This window comes from Mobula birostris, chromosome 3, assembly GCF_030028105.1.
Source record: "Mobula birostris isolate sMobBir1 chromosome 3, sMobBir1.hap1, whole genome shotgun sequence".
Taxonomy (NCBI): Eukaryota; Metazoa; Chordata; class Chondrichthyes; order Myliobatiformes; family Myliobatidae; genus Mobula; species Mobula birostris.
This window is the reverse complement of record NC_092372.1, coordinates 231233411-231256133: the sequence shown is the minus strand read 5'-3', so window position 1 is coordinate 231256133 and position 22723 is coordinate 231233411. Positions and strand designations below refer to the sequence as shown.

At 51.6% G+C, this 22723-nt stretch overlaps 1 protein-coding gene across 1 annotated transcript in view; it reads left to right on the top strand.

The window, feature by feature from the left end:
• scrib (scribble planar cell polarity protein) overlaps positions 1 to 22723 on the top strand; it is a 353260-nt gene that overhangs the window by 262992 nt on the left and 67545 nt on the right. Inside the window, 2 exon segments of the mRNA XM_072254338.1 lie at positions 5654 to 5779; positions 19866 to 20022. Coding sequence (XP_072110439.1) covers positions 5654 to 5779; positions 19866 to 20022 — 283 coding nt within the window.

Sequence of the window (22723 nt, the reverse complement as noted above, 5' to 3'; positions counted from 1 at the left end):
CCTAGACTCCCCCACCATGGGAAACATCCTTTCCACATCTGCTGTGTCCAGGCCTTTCAACATTCAAAAGGTTTCAATGAGATCCCCCCTCATCCTTCTGAATTCCAGAGAGTACAGACCCAGAGCCATCAAACGTTCCTCGTATGCTCACCCTTTCATTCCTGGAACCATCCTTGCGAACCTCCTCTCAACCCCCTTCAATGTCAGCACATCTTTTCTTAAATGAGGAGCCCAGAAGTGTTCACAATACTCATGGTGAGGCCCCACCAGAGCCTCATAAAGCCTCAGCAACATATCCCTGCTCTTGTATTCTAGAAAATAGTCTGCACATTTATTTCTACTACCAAAGTGCATTTTCCAACTTTGTACTTTATTTGTCACTTTTTTGCCCATTCTCCTAATCTGTCTAAGTCCTTCTGCAGCCTTCCTGTTTCCTCAACACTACCTGCCATCCACCGATCTTCTTATCATCTGCAAACTTGGCAACAAAGCCATCTATTCCACGATTGAAATCATTGATATACAACATAAAAAGAAGCGGTCCCAACACCGACACCTGTGGAACACATTACGATTCACAGGCAGCCAACCAGAAAAGGATCCTTTTATTCCCACTTGCTGCCTCCTACCAATCAGCCAATGCTCTGACCATACCAGTAACCATAGCTCTTAGTTTCGTAAACAACCTCACGTGTAGTACCTTGCCAAAGACTTTCTGAAAGTCCAAATATACAACATCCACTACATCGCGTTTATCTATCCTTCTTATAATCTCCTCAAAGAATTCCAACAAATCCATAGAACATAGAAAACCTACAGCACAATACAGGTCCTTTGGCCCACAATGCTGTGCCGAACATGTACTTACTTTAGAAATTAACTAGGGTTAGCGGTAGCCCTCTATTTTTCTAAGCTCCATGTACCTATCCAGGAGTCTCTTAAAAGACCCTATTGTATCCGCCTCCACCACCATCGCCGGCAGCCCATTCCACGTACTCACCACCCTCTGTGTAAAAAAAAAACTTAACCCTGTCATCTCCTCTGTACCTACATCCAAGTTGTGGAAAAACTGTGCCCTTTCATGACAGCCATTTCGGCCCTGGGAAAAAAGCCTCTGGCTGTCCCACACGATCAATGCCTCTCATTATCTTGTACACCTCTATCAGGTCACCTTTCATCCTCTGTCGCTCCAAGGAGAAAAGGCAAGTTCACTCAATCTGTTCTCATAAGGCATGCTCCCCAATCCAGGCAACATCCTTGTGAATCTCCTCTGCATCCTTTCTATGGTTTCCATATCCTTCCTGTAGTGAGGTGACCAGAACTGAGAGCAATATTCCAAGTGGGGTCCTATATAGCTGTAGCATTACCTCGCAGCTCTTAAACTCAATCCCATGGTTGATGAAGGCCAATACACCATAAGTCGTCTCAACCACAGAGTTGACCTGTGCAGCAGCTTTGAGGGTCCTATGGACTTGGACCCCAAGATCCCTCTGATCCTCCACACTGCCAAGAGTCTTACCACTAATACTGTATTCTGCCATCATGATCTACCAAAATGAACCACTTCATACTTATCTGGGTTGAACTTCATCTGCCACTTCTCAGCCCAGCTTTGCATCCTATCAATGTCCCGCTGTAACCTCTGACAGTCCTCCACACTATCCACAACACCCCCAACCTTTGTGTCATCAGCAAATTTACTAACCCATCTCCCCACTTCCTCATCCAGGTCATTTATAAAACTCACAAAGAGAAGGGGTCCCAGAACAGATCCCTGAGGCACACCATTGGTCACTGACCTCCATGCAGAATATGACCGACCCATCTACACCCACTGTTTGCCTTCTGTGAGCAAGCCAGTTCTGGATGCACAAAGCAATGTCCCCTGGATCCCATGCCTCGGTGGTTGCAGGGTTTTCATCAGACTCTCAGCCTGATTGAAGAAGCTAGTCCAGCAGCCTCAGTCACAATGCTCCTCTACCTCTTTCCAGATGGTAGTGGGATGGGGGATGGGGGATAGGGATCCTCAAGAATCCTTTCGGCCACAGAAGAGGTTTACATTACTGGCGTTCTGATTATATGTAAATCCTGTCACCTTTGTGTTACACTGCACAGATGCAGACCCTTTGGCCCAACAAATTCCTGCTAACCCAGTGGTCCCAATTTCCTGCATTCAGCCTATATCCCTACAAGCGCTTCCATGTATCTATCCATGTATTTCTTAAATGATACTATTGTATCTGCATCAACCACTTCTGTGTGCTCAAACTTCTCTGTGTGAAAATACAACCACTCAGAAAGCCTCTTAAATCTTCCCTCTCTCGTGGTTTTGGATTCTCCTGTCCTGGAGAAAAGACGCCTACCATCCATCTACTCTGTGCCTTGCATAGATTGAAATTGGTAAGAAATGATATTAAATCATTAGAAAGAGGTGATATAGGATCAGAAGGTGCAGAATCTTTATGGGTTGAGCTGAGAAATAGCAGTGGTAAAAGGACCCTGATGGCAGTTATTTATAGGCCTCCAAACAGCTGCAGGGATGTGGACTACAAATTACAACTGGAAATAGAAAAGGCTTGTCAGAAGGGCAGTGTTATGATAATTGTGGGTGATTTTAACATGCGAGTAGATTGGAAAAATCAGGTCGGCACTGGATCTCAAGAGAGAGAATTTGTAGAATGTCTGCGAGATGGCTTTTTAGAACAGCTTGTTGTTGAGCCCACTAGGGGATCGGCTGTACTGGATTGGGTATTGTGTAATGAACCGGAGGTGATTGGAGAGATTGAGGTGAAGGAACCCTTAGGAGGCAGTGATCATAACATGATTGAGTTCACTGTGAAATTAGAAAAAGAGAAGCCGAAATCTGATGTGTCGGTGTTTCAGTGGAGTAAAGGAAATTACAGTGGCATGAGAGAGGAACTGGCCAAAGTTGACTGGAAAGGGACACTGGCGGGAAAGACAGCAGAGCAGCAGTGGCTGGAGTTTATGCGAGAAATGAGGAATGTGCAAGACAGGTATATTCCAAAAAAGAAGAAATTTTCGAGTAGAAAAAGGATGCAACCGTGGTTGACAAGAGAGTCAAAGGCAAAGTTAAGGCAAAGGAGAGGGCATACAAGGAAGCAAAAATTAGTAGGAAGACAGAGGATTGGGAAGTTTTTAAAATCTTACAAAAGGAAACCAAGAAGGTCATTAAGAGAGAAAAGATTAACTATGAAAGGAAACTAGCAAATAATATCAAAGAGCTTTTTCAAGTATATAAAGAGTAAAAGACAGGTGAGAGTAGATATAGGACTGATAGAAAATGATGCTGGAGAAATTGTAATGGGAGATGAGGAGATGGCAGAGGAACTGAACAAGTATTTTACATCAATCTTCACTGAGGAAGACAGCAGGATACCGGACACTCAAGGGTGGCAGGGAAGAGAAGTGTGCGCAGTCACAATTACGACAGAGAAAGTACTCAGGAAGCTGAATAGTCTAAAGGCAGATAAATCTCCTGGACCAGATGGAATGCACCCTCGTGTTCTGAAGGAGGTAGCTGTGGAGATTGCGGAGGCATTAGCGATGATCTTTCAAAAGTCGATAGATTCTGGCATGGTTCCGGAAGACTGGAAGATTGCAAATGTCACTCCGCTATTTGAGAAGGAGGCAAGGAAGCAAAAAGGAAATTATAGACCTGTTAGCTTGACGTCGGTGGTTGGGAAGTTGTTGGAGTCGATTGTCAAGGATGAGGTTGCAGAGTACCTGGAGGCATATGACAAGATAGGCAGAACCCAGCATGGATTCCTTAAAGGAAAATCCTGCCTGACAAACCTATTACAATTTTTTGAGGAAATTACCAGTAGGCTAGACAAGGGAGATGCAGTGGATGTTGTATATTTGGATTTTCAGAAGGCCTTTGACAAGGTGCCACACATGAGGCTACTTAACAAGATAAGAGCCCATGGAATTACGGGAAAGTTACATACGTGGATAGAGCATTGGCTGATTGGCAGGAAACAGAGAGTGGGAATAAAGGGATCCTATTCTGGTTGGCTGCCGGTTACCAGTGGTGTTCCACAGGCATCCGTGTTGGGGCCGCTTCTTTTTACATTGTACATCAACGATTTGGATTATGGAATAGATGGCTTTGTGGCTAAGTTTGCTGACGATACGAAGATAGGTGGAGGGGCCGGTAGTGCTGAGGAAACGGAGAGTCTGCAGAGAGACTTGGATAGATTGGAAGAACGGACAGAGAAGTGGCAAATGAAGTACAATGTTGGAAAGTGTATGGTTCTGCACTTTGGCAGAAAAACTAAACGGGCAGACTATTATTTAAATGGAGAAAGAATTCAAAGTTCTGAGATGCAACGGGACTTGGGAGTCCTCGTACAGGATACCCTTAAAGTTAACCTCCAGGTTGAGTCAGTAGTGAAGAAGACGAATGCAATGTTGGCATTCATTTCTAGAGGAATAGAGTATAGGAACAGGGATGTGATGTTGAGGCTCTATAAGGTGCTGGTGAGACCTCACTTGGAGTACTGTGGGCAGTTTTGGTCTCCTTATTTAAGAAAGGATGTGCTGATGTTGGAGAGGGTACAGAGAAGATTCACTAGAATGATTCCGGGAATGAGAGGGTTAACATATGAGGAACGTTTGTCCGCTCTTGGACTGTATTCCTTGGAGTTTAGAAGAATGAGGGGAGACCTCATAGAAACATTTGGAATGTTAAAAGGCATGAACAGAGTGGATGTGGCAAAGTTGTTTCCCATGATGGGGGAGTCTAGTACGAGAGGGCATGACTTCAGGATTGAAGGGCGCCCATTCAGAACAGAAATGCAAAGAAATTTTTTTAGTCAGAGGGTGGTGAATCGATGGAATTTGTTGCCACGGGCAGCAGTGGAGGCCAAGTCATTGGGTGTATTTAAGGCAGAGATTGATAGGTATCTGAGTAGCCAGGGCATCAAAGGTTATAGTGAGAAGGCGGGGCAGTGGGACTAAATAGGATAAAATGGATCAGCTCATGATAAAATGGCGGACAGACTCGATGGGCCAAATGGCCTACTTCTGCTCCTTTGTCTTATGGTCTTATGGAAATAGTTTAATAGTTTAATCACCCTGATTCTCCTGCATTCCATGGAATAAAGACCTCGCTTGGCCGATCTCTTCCCTACAGCTCAGGCCCTCGACTTGTGGCAACAACCTCATCAATTTTCTCTGTACTCTTTCTTGGCTCCACACTCACAGGCCATGTGGCCCAATGTTCCCTGACTTCACTGGCTCTTCCTTTCAGCCTAATCCAAACTCATCCTCGCTCCCTTCTAAAGGGTTGCAACCCATGGAACAGGGAACTTCAAATGACCTCGTCCCTATGGAGCGACCTTCCCTCCTCCCTATCTGTGGGGAATCCCGTCCGCGGGGAGTGACCGATAAAGGCAGCCACCTCCCATTCCATCTGCACGGAGCCCCGTCCACAGGAGCTCCTGTGTTAGGAAATGAGTTAATCTGTGTGGGACGCCCGACATCTATGGGGAGTGACCTCATTGGCGGAGACTGAGCACCCATTGACTGTTTAAGGGGGAGGTGAGGGTAGGGTTGGCAGGCAGAGGACAGTGGTTAACAGAAGGAGGCGGGGTGTACAGTGACAGCGTTTGATGGTGTTTGTGTGTTGCAGGAGGGTGAGGACGGCGTATTCACAGTGGCAGTGCAGGGAGTGGAGGAGGGATTTTCACTGAGGAGCTACACAACACCCACCGGCAATGCCTGGGCCCCGGGCATCGGGAGGAGGCTGGAAACAGAGGTACCTGTTCAGCTGATGAAGGCAGTTTCAGTGCAGAGAGCGAGGCTCATGACCTGACCAATACCAGAGGTTGTTAAATAATCCTCAGTTAGCGATTCCTGAGATGCTGGCTCTGTAAATGAAGAGCTCTCTCTCTTCGAAACTAGACCACACCATCCCTGTAAACAGGGACCCCTGCAAACAGGGACCCCTGCGCATAATGTACGCACGGAGCTCTCTCTTTCGTAAATGTAGACAACTCCCCATTGTGTAAAGGTAGATCCCTCCGTCCCTGTAAACACGGAGCCCAACACACAGTAAATACATACCCCTCCGTCCCTGTGAACACAGAGCCCTCCGCACAGTAAATACATACCTCTCCGTCCCTGTAAACACAGAGCCCTCCGCAGAGTAAATACATACCCCTCCGTCCCTGTAAGCACAGAGTGCTCCGCACAGTGAATACATACCCCTCCATCCCTGTAAACACGGAGCCCTCCGCACAGTAAATACATACCCCTCCACCCCTGTAAACACAGAGCCCTCCGCACAGTAAGTACATACCCTTCCACCCCTGTAAACACAGAGCCCTCCGCACAGTAAATACATACCCTTCCACCCCTGTAAACACAGAGCCTTCAGCACAGTAAATACATACCCCTCCGTCCCTGTAAACACAGAGCCCTCCGCACCGTAAATACATACCCCTCCGTCCCTGTAAACACAGAGCCCTCCGCACAGAGAATACATACCCCTCCACCCCTGTAAACACAGAGCCCTCCGCACAGTAAATACATACCCCTCCGTCCCTGGAAGCACTGAGCCCTCCGCACAGTAAATACATACCCCTCCATCCCTGTAAACACAGAACCCTCCGCACAGTAAATACATACCCCTCAGTCCCTGTAAACACAGAGCCCTCCGCACAGTAAATACATACCCCTCCACCCCTGTAAACACGGAGCCCTCCGCACAGTAAATACATACCCCTCCACCCCTGTAAACACAGTGCTCTCTGCCACTGTAAATGCATAATCCTCACCCTCGTGTAAAAGCCGATCCTCCGTCCTTGTAAACATGGACACTGCTCTGTGGCCTTTGCTCCTGTAAATGTCGACCTCTCTACCCCTGTAAAGGTAGAGCTGTCTCACTTGTGTACGTATGGGACCCAGTGCCCCTGTAAACCCGATCTCCTCCAGACCTGTAAATGTCGACCTCTGTGCCCCTGTAAATATGGCCCCCTCTGTGTTGTGTAAATGCGGAACCATAGTCTGCAAACGGAGATCCCCATGCTCTTGTAAATGCAGACACTCCACCTCTGTGAATATGGCATGTAAATGTGCACTCCTCTGCCTTGTGTCAACGCAGACCACGACCCTCCACACACGGTGCAAATATGAAACCCACCGTGCAGCAGAGTTGGGATTGGGAAATGCTGTGTTGGGCTCTGGACCATGGTAGCTTGAGATGTGATGGGAGAGGGTGCGCATTGGCGTTAGAGTGTTGTGTGTGTCTGAGAACTGTGCAGGTCTGTAGTGCCTGACCGTGTTTATCTGAAGATTGTGTGGATCTGCGGTCCTGACCGTGTGTATCTGAGAATTGTGTGGATCTGCGGTGCCTGACCGTGTGTATCTGAACATTGTGTGGATCTGCGGTCCTGACTGTGTGGATCTGCGGTCCTGACCGTGTGTATCTGAGAATTGTGCTGATCTGCAGTGCCTGACCGTGTATATCTGAGAATTGTGCTGATCTGCAGTGCCTGACCGTGTGTATCTGAGAATTGTGCGGATCTGCGGTCCTGATCGTGTGTATCTGAGAGATTGTGCGGATTTGCGGTCCTGACCGTGTGTATCTGAGGATTGTGTGGATCTGCGGTGCCTGACCGCGTGTATCTGAGGATTGTGTGGATCTGCGGTGCCTGACCGCGTGTATCTGAGGATTGTGTGGATCTGCGGTGCCTGACCGCGTGTATCTGAGGATTGTGTGGATCTGCGGTGCCTGACCGCGTGTATCTGAGGATTGTGTGGATCTGCGGTGCCTGACCGCGTGTATCTGAGAATTGTGCTGATCTGCAGTGCCTGACCGTGTATATCTGAGAATTGTGCTGATCTGCAGTGCCTGACCGTGTGTATCTGAGAATTGTGCGGATCTGCGGTCCTGACCGTGTGTATCTGAGAGATTGTGCGGATCTGCGGTCCTGACCCTGTGTATCTGAGAATTGTGTGGATCTGCGGTGCCTGACCGCGTGTATCTGAGGATTGTATGGATCTGCCGTGCCTGACCGTGTGTATCTGAGAATTGTGTGGATCTGCCGTACCTGACCGTGTGTATCTGAGAATTGTGTGGATCTGCAGTGCCTGACCGTGCATATCTGAGAATTGTACTGATCTGCAGTGCCTGACCGTGTATATCTGAGAATTGTGTGGATCTGCAGTCCTGACCGTGTGTATCTGAGAATTGTGTGGATCTGCGGTCCTGATCATGTGTATCTGAGAATTGTGCGGATCTGCGGTCCTGACTGTGTGTATCTGAGAATTGTGTGGATCTGCAGTCCTGACCATGTGTATCTGAGCATTGTGTGGATCTGCGGTGCCTGACCGTGTGTATCTGAGCATTGTGCAGATCTGCGGTCCTGACCGTGTGTATCTGAGAATTGTGCGGATCTGCGGTGCCTGACCCTGTGTATCTGAGAATTGTGTGGATCTGCAGTGCCTGACCGTGGGTATCTGAGAATTGTGCGGATCTGCGGTACTGACCGTGTGTATCTGAGAATTGTGCGGATCTGCGGTCCTGACCGTGTGTATCTGAGAATTGTGTGGATCTGCTGCCCTGACCGTCTGTACCTGAGAATTGTGCTGATCTGCAGTGCCTGACCGTGTGTATCTGAGAATTGTGAGGATCTGTGTTCCTGACCGTGTGTATCTGAGAGATTGTGCGGATCTGCAGTCCTGACCGTGTGTATCTGAGCATTGTGCAGATCTGCGGTCCTGACCGTGTGTATCTGAGAATTGTGTGGATCTGCGGTGCCTGACCCTGTGTATCTGAGAATTGTGTGGATCTGCAGTGCCTGACCGTGGGTATCTGAGAATTGTGCGGATCTGCGGTACTGACCGTGTGTATCTGAGAATTGTGCGGGTCTGCGGTCCTGAACGTGTGTATCTGAGAATTGTGTGGATCTGCTGCCCTGACCGTCTGTATCTGAGAATTGTGCTGATCTGCAGTGCCTGACCGTGTGTATCTGAGAATTGTGCTGATCTGCAGTGCCTGACCGTGTGTATCTGAGAATTGTGAGGATCTGTGTTCCTGACCGTGTGTATCTGAGAGATTGTGCGGATCTGCAGTCCTGACCGTGTGGATCTGAGGATTGTGTGGATCTGCGGTGCCTGACCGCGTGTATCTGAGAATTGTGTGGATCTGCAGTGCTGACCGTGTGTATCTGAGGATTGTGCGGATCTGCAGCGCCTGACCGTTTGTATCTGAGGGTTGTGTGGATCTGCGGTGCCTGACCATGTGTATCTGAGAATTGTATGGATCTGCAGTCCTGACCGTGTGTATCTGAGCATTCTGCGGATTTGCGGTGCCTGACCGTGTGTATCTGAGAATTCTGTGGATCTGCGGTCCTGACCGTGTGTATCTGAGGATTGTGCAGATCTGCAGTCCTGACAGTGTGTATCTGAGAAATGTGTGGATATGCAGTCCTGACCGTGTGTATCTGAGAATTGTGTAGATCCGCGGTCCTGACCGTGTGTATCTGAGAATTGTGCTGATCTGCAGTGCCTGACCGTGTGTATCTGAGCATTGTGCGGATCTGCAGTGCCCGACCCTGTGTATCTAAGGATTGTGCGGATCTGCGGTCCTGACCGTGTGTATCTGAGGATTGTGTGGATCTGCGGTCCTGACCGTGTGTATCTGAGAATTGTGTGGATCTGCGGTCCTGACCGTGTGTATCTGAGCATTGTGTGGATCTGCGGTGCCTGACCGTGTGTATCTGAGCATTGTGCGGATCTGCAGTGCCTGACCGTGTGTATCTGAGGATTGTGCGGATCTGCGGTCCTGACCGTGTGTATCTGAGAATTCTGTGGATCTGCGGTCCTGACCGTGTGTATCTGAGGATTGTGCAGATCTGCAGTCCTGACAGTGTGTATCTGAGAATTGTGTGGATATGCAGTCCTGACAGTGTGTATCTGAGAATTGTGTGGATATGCAGTCCTGACCGTGTGTATCTGAGAATTGTGTAGATCCGCGGTCCTGACCGTGTGTATCTGAGAATTGTGCTGATCTGCAGTGCCTGACCGTGTGTATCTGAGCATTGTGCGGATCTGCAGTGCCCGACCCTGTGTATCTAAGGATTGTGCGGATCTGCGGTCCTGACCGTGTGTATCTGAGGATTGTGTGGATCTGCGGTCCTGACCGTGTGTATCTGAGAATTGTGTGGATCTGCGGTCCTGACCGTGTGTATCTGAGCATTGTGTGGATCTGCGGTGCCTGACCGTGTGTATCTGAGCATTGTGCGGATCTGCAGTGCCTGACCGTGTGTATCTGAGGATTGTGCGGATCTGCGGTCCTGACCGTGTGTATCTGAGGATTGTGTGGATCTGCGGTCCTGACCGTGTGTATCTGAGAATTGTGTGGATCTGCGGTCCTGACCGTGTTTATCTGAGCATTGTGCTGATCTGCAGTGCCTGACCGTGTATATCTAAGAATTGTGTGGATCTGCAGTGCCTGACCGTGTGTATCTGAGAATTGTGTGGATCTGCGTTCTTGACCGTGTGTATCTGAGAGATTGTGCGGATCTGCGGTCCTGACCGTGTGTATCTGAGGATTGTGTGGATCTGCGGTGCCTGACCGTGTATATCTGAGCATTGTGTGGATCTGCGGTGCCTGACCGTGTATATCTGAGCATTGTGAGGATCTGCGGTTCCTGACCGTGTGTATCTGAGGATTGTGCTGATCTGCAGTGCCTGACCGTGTGTATCTGAGAATTGTGCGGATCTGCGTTCCTGACCGTGTGTATCTGAGAGATTGTGCGGATCTGCGGTCCTGACCGTGTGTATCTGAGAGATTGTGCGGGTCTGCGGTCCTGACCGTGTGTATCTGAAAGATTGTGCGGGTCTGCGGTCCTGACCGTGTGTATCTGAAAGATTGTGCGGGTCTGCGGTCCTGACCGTGTGTATCTGAGGATTGTGCGGGTCTGCGGTCCTGACCGTGTGTATCTGAGGATTGTGTGGATCTGCGGTGCCTGACCGCGTGTATCTGAGGATTGTGTGGATCTGCGGTGCCTGACCGCGTGTATCTGAGAATTGTGTGGATCTGCGGTCCTGACCGTGTGTATCTGAGGATTGTGTGGATCTGCAGTGCCTGACCGCGTGTATCTGAGAATTGTGTGGATCTGCAGTCCTGACCGTGTGTATCTGAGCATTCTGTGGATCTGCGCTGCCTGTCCGTGTGTATCTGAGCATTGTGCGGATCTGCGGTGCCTGACTGCGTGTATCTGAGAATTGTGTGGATCTGCAGTGCCTAACCGTGTGTATCTGAGAATTGTGTTGATCTGCGGTTCTGACCGTGTGTATCTGAGAGATTGTGCGGATCTGCGGTCCTGACCGTGTGTATCTGAGAGATTGTGCGGATCTGCGGTCCTGACCGTGTGTATCTGAGAGATTGTGCGGATCTGCGGTCCTGACCGTGTGTATCTGAGAGATTGTGCGGATCTGCGGTCCTGACCGTGTGTATCTAAGGATTGTGCGGATCTGCGGTCCTGACCGTGTGTATCTAAGGATTGTGTGGATCTGCAGTCCTGACCGTGTGTATCTGAGAATTCTGTGGATCTGCTGCCCTGACCGTCTGTATCTGAGAATTGTGCTGATCTGCAGTGCCTGACCGTGTGTATCTGAGAATTGTGAGGATCTGCAGTTCCTGACCGTGTGTATCTGAGAGATTGTGCGGATCTGCAGTCCTGACCGTGTGTATCTGAGGATTGTGTGGATCTGCGGTGCCTGACCGCGTGTATCTGAGAATTGTGTGGATCTGCAGTGCTGACCGTGTGTATCCGAGGATTGTGTGGATCTGCAGTGCTGACCGTGTGTATCTGAGGATTGTGTGGATCTGCAGTGCCTGACCGTGGGTATCTGAGAATTGTGTGGATCTGCAGTGCCTGACCGTGGGTATCTGAGAATTGTGCGGATCTGCGGTACTGACCGTGTGTATCTGAGAATTGTGCGGATCTGCGGTCCTGACCGTGTGTATCTGAGAATTGTGTGGATCTGCTGCCCTGACCGTGTGTATCTGAGAATTGTGAGGATCTGTGTTCCTGACCGTGTGTATCTGAGAGATTGTGCGGATCTGCAGTCCTGACCGTGTGGATCTGAGGATTGTGTGGATCTGCGGTGCCTGACCGCGTGTATCTGAGAATTGTGTGGATCTGCAGTGCTGACCGTGTGTATCTGAGGATTGTGCGGATCTGCAGCGCCTGACCGTTTGTATCTGAGGGTTGTGTGGATCTGCGGTGCCTGACCATGTGTATCTGAGAATTGTATGGATCTGCAGTCCTGACCGTGTGTATCTGAGCATTCTGCGGATTTGCGGTGCCTGACCGTGTGTATCTGAGAATTCTGTGGATCTGCGGTCCTGACCGTGTGTATCTGAGGATTGTGCAGATCTGCAGTCCTGACAGTGTGTATCTGAGAATTGTGTGGATATGCAGTCCTGACCGTGTGTATCTGAGAATTGTGTAGATCCGCGGTCCTGACCGTGTGTATCTGAGAATTGTGCTGATCTGCAGTGCCTGACCGTGTGTATCTGAGAATTGTGCTGATCTGCAGTGCCTGACCGTGTGTATCTGAGAATTGTGCGGATCTGCGGTCCTGACCTTGTGTATCTGAGCATTGTGCGGATCTGCAGTGCCCGACCCTGTGTATCTAAGGATTGTGCGGATCTGCGGTCCTGACCGTGTGTATCTGAGGATTGTGTGGATCTGCGGTCCTGACCGTGTGTATCTGAGAATTGTGTGGATCTGCGGTCCTGACCGTGTGTATCTGAGCATTGTGCGGATCTGCGGTGCCTGACCATGTGTATCTGAGAATTGTGTGGACCTGCAGTGCCTGACCGTGTATATCTGAGTATTGTGTGGATCTGCATTCCTGACCGTGTGTATCTGAGAGATTGTGCGGATCTGCGGTGCCTGACCGCGTGTATCTGAGCATTGTGTGGATCTGCGGTGCCTGACCGTGTGTATCTGAGCATTGTGCGGATCTGCAGTGCCTGACCGTGTGTATCTGAGGATTGTGCGGATCTGCGGTCCTGACCGTGTGTATCTGAGGATTGTGTGGATCTGCGGTCCTGACCGTGTGTATCTGAGAATTGTGTGGATCTGCGGTCCTGACCGTGTGTATCTGAGAATTGTGTGGATCTGCGGTCCTGACCGTGTGTATCTGAGCATTGTGCTGATCTGCAGTGCCTGACCGTGTATATCTGAGAATTGTGTGGATCTGCGTTCTTGACCGTGTGTATCTGAGAGATTGTGCGGATCTGCGGTCCTGACCGTGTGTATCTGAGGATTGTGTGGATCTGCGGTGCCTGACCGTGTATATCTGAGCATTGTGAGGATCTGCGGTTCCTGACCGTGTGTATCTGAGGATTGTGAGGATCTGCGGTTCCTGACCGTGTGTATCTGAGGATTGTGCTGATCTGCAGTGCCTGACCGTGTGTATCTGAGAATTGTGCGGATCTGCGTTCCTGACCGTGTGTATCTGAGAGATTGTGCGGATCTGCGGTCCTGACCGTGTGTATCTGAGAGATTGTGCGGGTCTGCGGTCCTGACCGTGTGTATCTGAAAGATTGTGCGGATCTGCGGTCCTGACCGTGTGTATCTGAGAGATTGTGCGGATCTGCGGTCCTGACCGTGTGTATCTGAGAGATTGTGCGGATCTGCGGTCCTGACCGTGTGTATCTAAGGATTGTGCGGATCTGCGGTCCTGACCGTGTGTATCTAAGGATTGTGTGGATCTGCAGTCCTGACCGTGTGTATCTGAGAATTCTGTGGATCTGCTGCCCTGACCGTCTGTATCTGAGAATTGTGCTGATCTGCAGTGCCTGACCGTGTGTATCTGAGAATTGTGAGGATCTGCAGTTCCTGACCGTGTGTATCTGAGAGATTGTGCGGATCTGCAGTCCTGACCGTGTGTATCTGAGGATTGTGTGGATCTGCGGTGCCTGACCGCGTGTATCTGAGAATTGTGTGGATCTGCAGTGCTGACCGTGTGTATCCGAGGATTGTGTGGATCTGCAGTGCTGACCGTGTGTATCTGAGGATTGTGTGGATCTGCAGTGCCTGACCGTGGGTATCTGAGAATTGTGCGGATCTGCGGTACTGACCGTGTGTATCTGAGAATTGTGCGGATCTGCGGTCCTGACCGTGTGTATCTGAGAATTGTGTGGATCTGCTGCCCTGACCGTGTGTATCTGAGAATTGTGAGGATCTGTGTTCCTGACCGTGTGTATCTGAGAGATTGTGCGGATCTGCAGTCCTGACCGTGTGGATCTGAGGATTGTGTGGATCTGCGGTGCCTGACCGCGTGTATCTGAGAATTGTGTGGATCTGCAGTGCTGACCGTGTGTATCTGAGGATTGTGCGGATCTGCAGCGCCTGACCGTTTGTATCTGAGGGTTGTGTGGATCTGCGGTGCCTGACCATGTGTATCTGAGAATTGTATGGATCTGCAGTCCTGACCGTGTGTATCTGAGCATTCTGCGGATTTGCGGTGCCTGACCGTGTGTATCTGAGAATTCTGTGGATCTGCGGTCCTGACCGTGTGTATCTGAGGATTGTGCAGATCTGCAGTCCTGACAGTGTGTATCTGAGAATTGTGTGGATATGCAGTCCTGACCGTGTGTATCTGAGAATTGTGTAGATCCGCGGTCCTGACCGTGTGTATCTGAGAATTGTGCTGATCTGCAGTGCCTGACCGTGTGTATCTGAGAATTGTGCTGATCTGCAGTGCCTGACCGTGTGTATCTGAGAATTGTGCGGATCTGCGGTCCTGACCTTGTGTATCTGAGCATTGTGCGGATCTGCAGTGCCCGACCCTGTGTATCTAAGGATTGTGCGGATCTGCGGTCCTGACCGTGTGTATCTGAGGATTGTGTGGATCTGCGGTCCTGACCGTGTGTATCTGAGAATTGTGTGGATCTGCGGTCCTGACCGTGTGTATCTGAGCATTGTGCGGATCTGCGGTGCCTGACCATGTGTATCTGAGAATTGTGTGGACCTGCAGTGCCTGACCGTGTATATCTGAGTATTGTGTGGATCTGCATTCCTGACCGTGTGTATCTGAGAGATTGTGCGGATCTGCGGTGCCTGACCGCGTGTATCTGAGCATTGTGTGGATCTGCGGTGCCTGACCGTGTGTATCTGAGCATTGTGCGGATCTGCAGTGCCTGACCGTGTGTATCTGAGGATTGTGCGGATCTGCGGTCCTGACCGTGTGTATCTGAGGATTGTGTGGATCTGCGGTCCTGACCGTGTGTATCTGAGAATTGTGTGGATCTGCGGTCCTGACCGTGTGTATCTGAGAATTGTGTGGATCTGCGGTCCTGACCGTGTGTATCTGAGCATTGTGCTGATCTGCAGTGCCTGACCGTGTATATCTGAGAATTGTGTGGATCTGCGTTCTTGACCGTGTGTATCTGAGAGATTGTGCGGATCTGCGGTCCTGACCGTGTGTATCTGAGGATTGTGTGGATCTGCGGTGCCTGACCGTGTATATCTGAGCATTGTGAGGATCTGCGGTTCCTGACCGTGTGTATCTGAGGATTGTGAGGATCTGCGGTTCCTGACCGTGTGTATCTGAGGATTGTGCTGATCTGCAGTGCCTGACCGTGTGTATCTGAGAATTGTGCGGATCTGCGTTCCTGACCGTGTGTATCTGAGAGATTGTGCGGATCTGCGGTCCTGACCGTGTGTATCTGAGAGATTGTGCGGGTCTGCGGTCCTGACCGTGTGTATCTGAAAGATTGTGCGGGTCTGCGGTCCTGACCGTGTGTATCTGAGGATTGTGTGGATCTGCGGTGCCTGACCGCGTGTATCTGAGGATTGTGTGGATCTGCGGTGCCTGACCGCGTGTATCTGAGAATTGTGTGGATCTGCGGTCCTGACCATGTGTATCTGAGGATTGTGTGGATCTGCAGTGCCTGACCGCGTGTATCTGAGAATTGTGTGGATCTGCAGTCCTGACCGTGTGTATCTGAGCATTGTGTGGATCTGCAGTCCTGACCGTGTGTATCTGAGCATTCTGTGGATCTGCGCTGCCTGTCCGTGTGTATCTGAGCATTGTGCGGATCTGCGGTGCCTGACTGCGTGTATCTGAGAATTGTGTGGATCTGCAGTGCCTAACCGTGTGTATCTGAGAATTGTGTTGATCTGCGGTTCTGACCGTGTGTATCTGAGAGATTGTGCGGATCTGCGGTCCTGACCGTGTGTATCTGAGAGATTGTGCGGATCTGCGGTCCTGACCGTGTGTATCTGAGAGATTGTGCGGATCTGCGGTCCTGACCGTGTGTATCTAAGGATTGTGCGGATCTGCGGTCCTGACCGTGTGTATCTAAGGATTGTGTGGATCTGCAGTCCTGACCGTGTGTATCTGAGAATTCTGTGGATCTGCTGCCCTGACCGTCTGTATCTGAGAATTGTGCTGATCTGCAGTGCCTGACCGTGTGTATCTGAGAATTGTGAGGATCTGCAGTTCCTGACCGTGTGTATCTGAGAGATTGTGCGGATCTGCAGTCCTGACCGTGTGTATCTGAGGATTGTGTGGATCTGCGGTGCCTGACCGCGTGTATCTGAGAATTGTGTGGATCTGCAGTGCTGACCGTGTGTATCCGAGGATTGTGCGGATCTGCAGTGCTGACCGTGTGTATCTGAGGATTGTGCGGATCTGCAGTGCCTGACCGTTTGTATCTGAGGATTGTGTGGATCTGCGGTGCCTGACCATGTGTATCTGAGAATTGTATGGATCTGCAGTCCTGACCGTGTGTATCTGAGAGTTGTGTGGATCTGCAGTCCTGACTGTGTGTATCTGAGAATTGTGCGGATCTGCAGTGCCTGACCGTGTGGATCTGCAGTCCTGACCGTGTGTATCTGAGGATTGTGCAGATCTGAAGTCCTGACAGTGTGTATCTGAGAATTGTGTGGATATGCAGTCCTGACCGTGTGTATCTGAGAATTGTGTAGATCCGCGGTCCTGACCGTGTGTATCTGAGAATTGTGTAGATCCGCGGTCCTGACCGTGTGTATCTGAGAATTGTGCTGATCTGCAGTGCCTGACCGTGTGTATCTGAGAATTGTGCTGATCTGCAGTGCCTGACCGTGTGTATCTGAGAATTGTGTGGATCTGCGGTCCTGACCTTGTGTATCTGAGCATTGTGCGGATCTGCAGTGCCCGACCCTGTGTATCTGAGGATTGTGCGGATCTGCGGTCCTGACCGTGTGTATCTGAGGATTGTGTGGATCTGCGGTCCTGACTGTGTGTATCTGAGAATTGTGCGGATCTGCGGTCCTGACCGTGTGTATCTGAGAATTGTGTGGATCTACGGTCCTGACCGTGTGTATCTGAGAATTGTGTGGATCTGCGGTCCTGACCGTGTGTATCTGAGCATTGTGCGGATCTGCGGTGCCTGACCATGTGTATCTGAGAATTGTGTGGACCTGCAGTGCCTGACCGTGTATATCTGAGAATTGTGTGGATCTGCATTCCTGACCGTGTGTATCTGAGAGATTGTGCGGATCTGCGGTCCTGACCGTGTGTATCTGAGAATTGTGCGGATCTGCGGTCCTGACCGTGTGTATCTGAGAATTGTGTGGATCTGCGGTGCCTGACCGTGTGTATCTGAGAATTGTGTGGATCTGCAGTGCCTGACCGTGGGTGTCTGAGAATTGTGCGGATCTGCGGTCCTGACCGTGTGTATCTGAGAATTGTGTGGATCTGCTGTCCTGTCCGTCTGTATCTGAGAATTGTGCTGATCTGCAGTGCCTGACCGTGTGTATCTGAGAATTGTGAGGATCTGCATTCCTGACCGTGTGTATCTGAGAGATTGTGCGGATCTGCGGTCCTGACCGTGTGTATCTGAGAATTGTGTGGATCTGCGGTCCTGACCTTGTGTATCTGAGCATTGTGCGGATCTGCAGTGCCCGACCCTGTGTATCTGAGGATTGTGCGGATCTGCGGTCCTGACCGTGTGTATCTGAGGATTGTGTGGATCTGCGGTCCTGACCGTGTGTATCTGAGAATTGTGTGGATCTGCGGTCCTGACCGTGTGTATCTGAGCATTGTGCGGATCTGCGGTGCCTGACCATGTGTATCTGAGAATTGTGTGGACCTGCAGTGCCTGACCGTGTATATCTGAGAATTGTGTGGATCTGCATTCCTGACCGTGTGTATCTGAGAGATTGTGTGGATCTGCGGTCCTGACCGTGTGTATCTGAAAGATTGTGCGGATCTGCGGTCCTGACCGTGTGTATCTGAGAATTGTGTGGATCTGCGGTGCCTGACCGTGTGTATCTGAGAATTGTGCTGATCTGCAGTGCCTGACCGTGTGTATCTGAGAATTGTGAGGATCTGCATTCCTGACCGTGTGTATCTGAGAGATTGTGCGGATCTGCAGTCCTGACCGTGTGTATCTGAGGATTGTGTGGATCTGCGGTGCCTGACCGCATGTATCTGAGAATTGTGTGGATCTGCGCTGCCTGACCGTGTGTATCTGAGCATTGTGCGGATCTGTGGTGCCTGACTGCGTGTATCTGAGAATTGTGTGGATCTGCAGTCCTGACCGTGTGTATCTGAGCATTGTGCGGATCTGCGGTCCTGACCGTGTGCATCTGAGAATTGTGTGTATTTGTGGTGCCTGACCGCATGTATCTGAGAATTGTGCTGAACTGCGGTCCTGACCGTGTGTATCTGAGAGATTGTGCGGATCTGCGGTCCTGACGGTGTGTATCTAAGGATTGTGCGGATCTGCGGTCCTGACCGTGTGTATCTAAGGATTGTGTGGATCTGCAGTGCTGACCGTGTGTATCTGAGAATTCTGTGGATCTGCGGTCCTGACCGTGTGTATCTGAGCATTGTGTGGATCTGCGGTGCCTGACCGTGTGTATCTGAGAATTGTGTGGATCTGCTGCCCTGACCGTGTGTCTCTGAGAATTGTGCTGATCTGCAGTGGCTGACCGTGTGTATCTGAGAATTGTGAGGATCTGCGTTCCTGACCGTGTGTATCTGAGAGATTGTGCGGATCTGCAGTCCTGACCGTGTGTATCTGAAGATTGTGCGGATCTGCAGTCCTGACCGTGTGTATCTGAAGATTGTGTGGACCTGCAGTCGTGACCGTGTGTATCTGAGGATTGTGCGGATCTGCAGTGGCTGACCGTGTGTATCTGAGGATTGTGTGGATCTGCGGTGCCTGACCGTGTGTATCTGAGCATTGTGCGGATTTGCGGTGCCTGACCGTGTGTATCTGAGAATTCTGTGGATCTGCAGTCCTGACCACGTGTATCTGAGAGTTGTGCGGATCTGCAGTGCCTGACCGTGTGTATCTGAGGATTGTGCAGATCTGCGGTCCTGACAGTGTGTATCTGAGAATTGTGTGGATATGCAGTGCCTGACCGTGTGTATCTGAGAATTGTGCTGATCTGCAGTGCCTGACCGTGTGTATCTGAGAATTGTGCTGATCTGCAGTGCCTGACCGTGTATATCTGAGAATTGTGCTGATCTGCAGTGCCTGACATTGTGTATCTGAGAATTGTGAGGTTCTGCGTTCCTGACCGTGTGTATCTGAGAGATTGTGCGGATCTGCGGTCCTGACCGTGTTTATCTGAGAGATTGTGCGGATCTGCGGTCCTGACCGTGTGTATCTGAGGATTGTGTGGATCTGCGGTGCCTGACCGTGTGTATCTGAGCATCGTGTGGATCTGCGGTGCCTGACCGTGTGTATCTGAGCATTGTGCGGATCTGCGGTCCTGACCGTGTGTATCTGAGGATTGTGTGGATTCGCAGTGCCTGACCGTGTGTATCTGAGAGATTGTGCGGATCTGCGGTCCTGACCGTGTGTATCCTGTCTGAAGGTGTCATCTCTGGTGGCATTGAACAGCCCCGAGCAGCAGTCATTCCGGGAACGGCAGAAGTACTTTGAGATGGAAGTGAGGCAAACGTCTGCTGAGCGACCCAAACGGGTCTCGCTGGTGGCCGAGGACGATCTGCGCAAGATGAAGGAGGAGGAAGGTCAGTGTGCACTGTGTAATTCGCTCACCGAGGGGCTCCCTCTCTGCAGAGATCCCTCACTAGCCTCCCTCATCACAGGGCCCCATTACTGCATGATCCTTCACCACGGGCTTCCTCACTATGGGACTCCCTTGCCGCCAGAATCACTCGAAAGCCAAGCTCCCTCAGACCAGGATCTGCCATGATTCCAATAATCTCCAAATCGCACAATGTGCTGTCACTGCCTGACCCAGACAGTGTACTGTTGTGTACATTTCACCAGGACCCTCCCCATTTCCACCCCCACCTGTAACTCCCCCATTCCCACCTCTAACCCCCCATCACCACCTCTAACCTCCCATCCCCACCTCTAACCCTCGCCTCCCCACCTCTAACCCCCACCTCCCCACCTCTAACCCCCCATCCCCACCTCTAACTCCCCATCACCACCTCTAACCCCCCCATCACCACCTCTAACCCCCCCATCACCACCTCTAAACCCCCATCCCCACCTCTAACCCCCATCTCCACCTCTAATCCCCCACATCCCCACCTCTAACCCCTGCCTCCCCACCTCTAACCCCTGCCTCCCCACCTCTAAGCCCCCATCCTCACCTCTAACCCCCATCTCCCCACCTCTAACCCCCCCATTCCCACCTCTAAACCCCCATCACCACCTCTAAACCCCCATCCCCACATCTAACCCCCATCTCCACCTCTAATCCCCCACATCCCCCCTCTAACCCCCCACATCCCCCCTCTAACCCCCCACATCCCCACCTCTTACCCCACATCCCCACCTCTAACCCCCCATCTCCACCTCTACACCCCCTCTCCTGCTCTAACCCCCCCTCCACCTCTAACCCCCCATCTCCACCTCTAACCCCCCATCCCCACCTGTAACCTCCCTCTCCTCCTCTAACCCCCCATCCCCACCTCTAACCCGGCCATCCCCACCTCTAACCGCCCTCTCCTCCTCTAACCCCTCCCTCTCCACCTCTAACCCCCATTTCCTCTTCTACCCCCCCATCCCCAACTCTCCCTCCCAATCTGCACTTCCCCACCCCATCTCGAACCTCCCCATCCCCAACTCGAACTGCCCCCTCCTCAACTCGAACTTCCCCCCATCTCGAACATCCCCCTCCACGTCTCCATCTGCAACACCCCGTCTCCATGTCCACCTCCCCTTCCCAATCTCCGCCTCCCCAACTCCGCCTCCTCTCCCCAATCTCCGCCTCCCCTCCCCAATCTCTGCCTCCCCCCCATCTCCACCTCCCTTCCCCAATCTCCACCCTCCTTCCCCAATCTCCGCCACCCCTCCCCAACCTCCACCTCCCTTCCCCAATCTCCAAATCCCTTTCCCAATCTCCGCCTCTCCCCAATCTCCGCCTCCCTTCCCCAATCTCCGCCACACCTCCCCAATCTCCGCCACCCCTCCCCAATCTCCACCTCACTTCCTCAATCTCCACCTCCCTTCCCCATTCTCCACCTCCCTTCCCCAATCTCCACCTCCCTTCCCCAATCTCCGCCACCCCTCCCCAATCTCCAGCTCCCTTCCCCAATCTCCAAATCCCTTTCCCAATCTCCGCCTCTCCCCAATCTCCACCACACTTCCGCAATCTCCGCCACACTTCCCCAATCTCCGCCACTCCTCCCCAATCTCCGCCACCCCTCCCAATCTCCACTTCCCTTCCCCAATCTTCCCCTCTCTTCCCCAATCTCCGCCACTCCTCCCCAATCTCCACCTCCCCTCCCCAATGTCCACCTCGGCTCCCCAATCTCCACCTCCCCTCCCCAATCTCCACCTCCCCTCCCCAATCTCCACCTCCCTTCCCCAATCTCCACCTTACTTCTCCAATCTCCGCCACTCCTCCCCAATCTCCACCTCCCCTCCCCAATCTCCACTTCCCTTCCCCAATCTCCACTTCCCTTCCCCAATCCCCGCCACCCCTCCCCAACCTCCACCTCCCTTCCCCAATCTCCAAATCCCTTTCCCAATCTCCGCCACTCCTCCCCAATCTCCACCTCCCTTCCCCAATCTCCACCCTCCTTCCCCAATCTCTGCCACCCCTCCCCAACCTCCAAATCCCTTTCCCAATCTCCAACTCCCTTCCTCAATCTCCGCCACCCCTCCCCAATCTCCGCCACCCCTCCCCAAACTCCGCCACCTCTCCCCAAACTCCGCCACCTCTCCCCAATCTCCACCTCCCTTCCCCAATCTCCGCCACCCCTCCCCAATCTCCGCCACCCCACCCCAATCTCCAGCTCCCTTCCCCAATCTCCACCTCCCCTCTCCAATCTCCACCTCCCTTCCCCAATCTCCACCTCCCTTCCCCAATCTCCGCCACTCCTCTCCAATCTCCACCTCCCCTCCCCAATCTCCACCTCACTACTCCAATCTTCGCCACTCCTCCCCAATCTCCACCTCCCTTCTCCAATCTCCACCTCCCTTCCCCAATCTCCGCCACTCCTCCCCAATCTCCACCTCCCTTCCCCAATCTCCACCTCCCTTCCCCAATCTCCACCCTCCTTCCCCAATCTCCGCCACCCCTCCCCAACCTCCACCTCCCTTCCCCCATCTCCAAATCCCTTTCCCAATCTCCGCCTCTCCCCAATCTCCGCCTCCCTTCCCCAATCTCCGCCACCTCTCCCCAATCTCCACCTCCCTTCCCCATTCTCCAAATCCCTTCCCCAATCTCCACCCTCCTTCCCCAATCTCCGC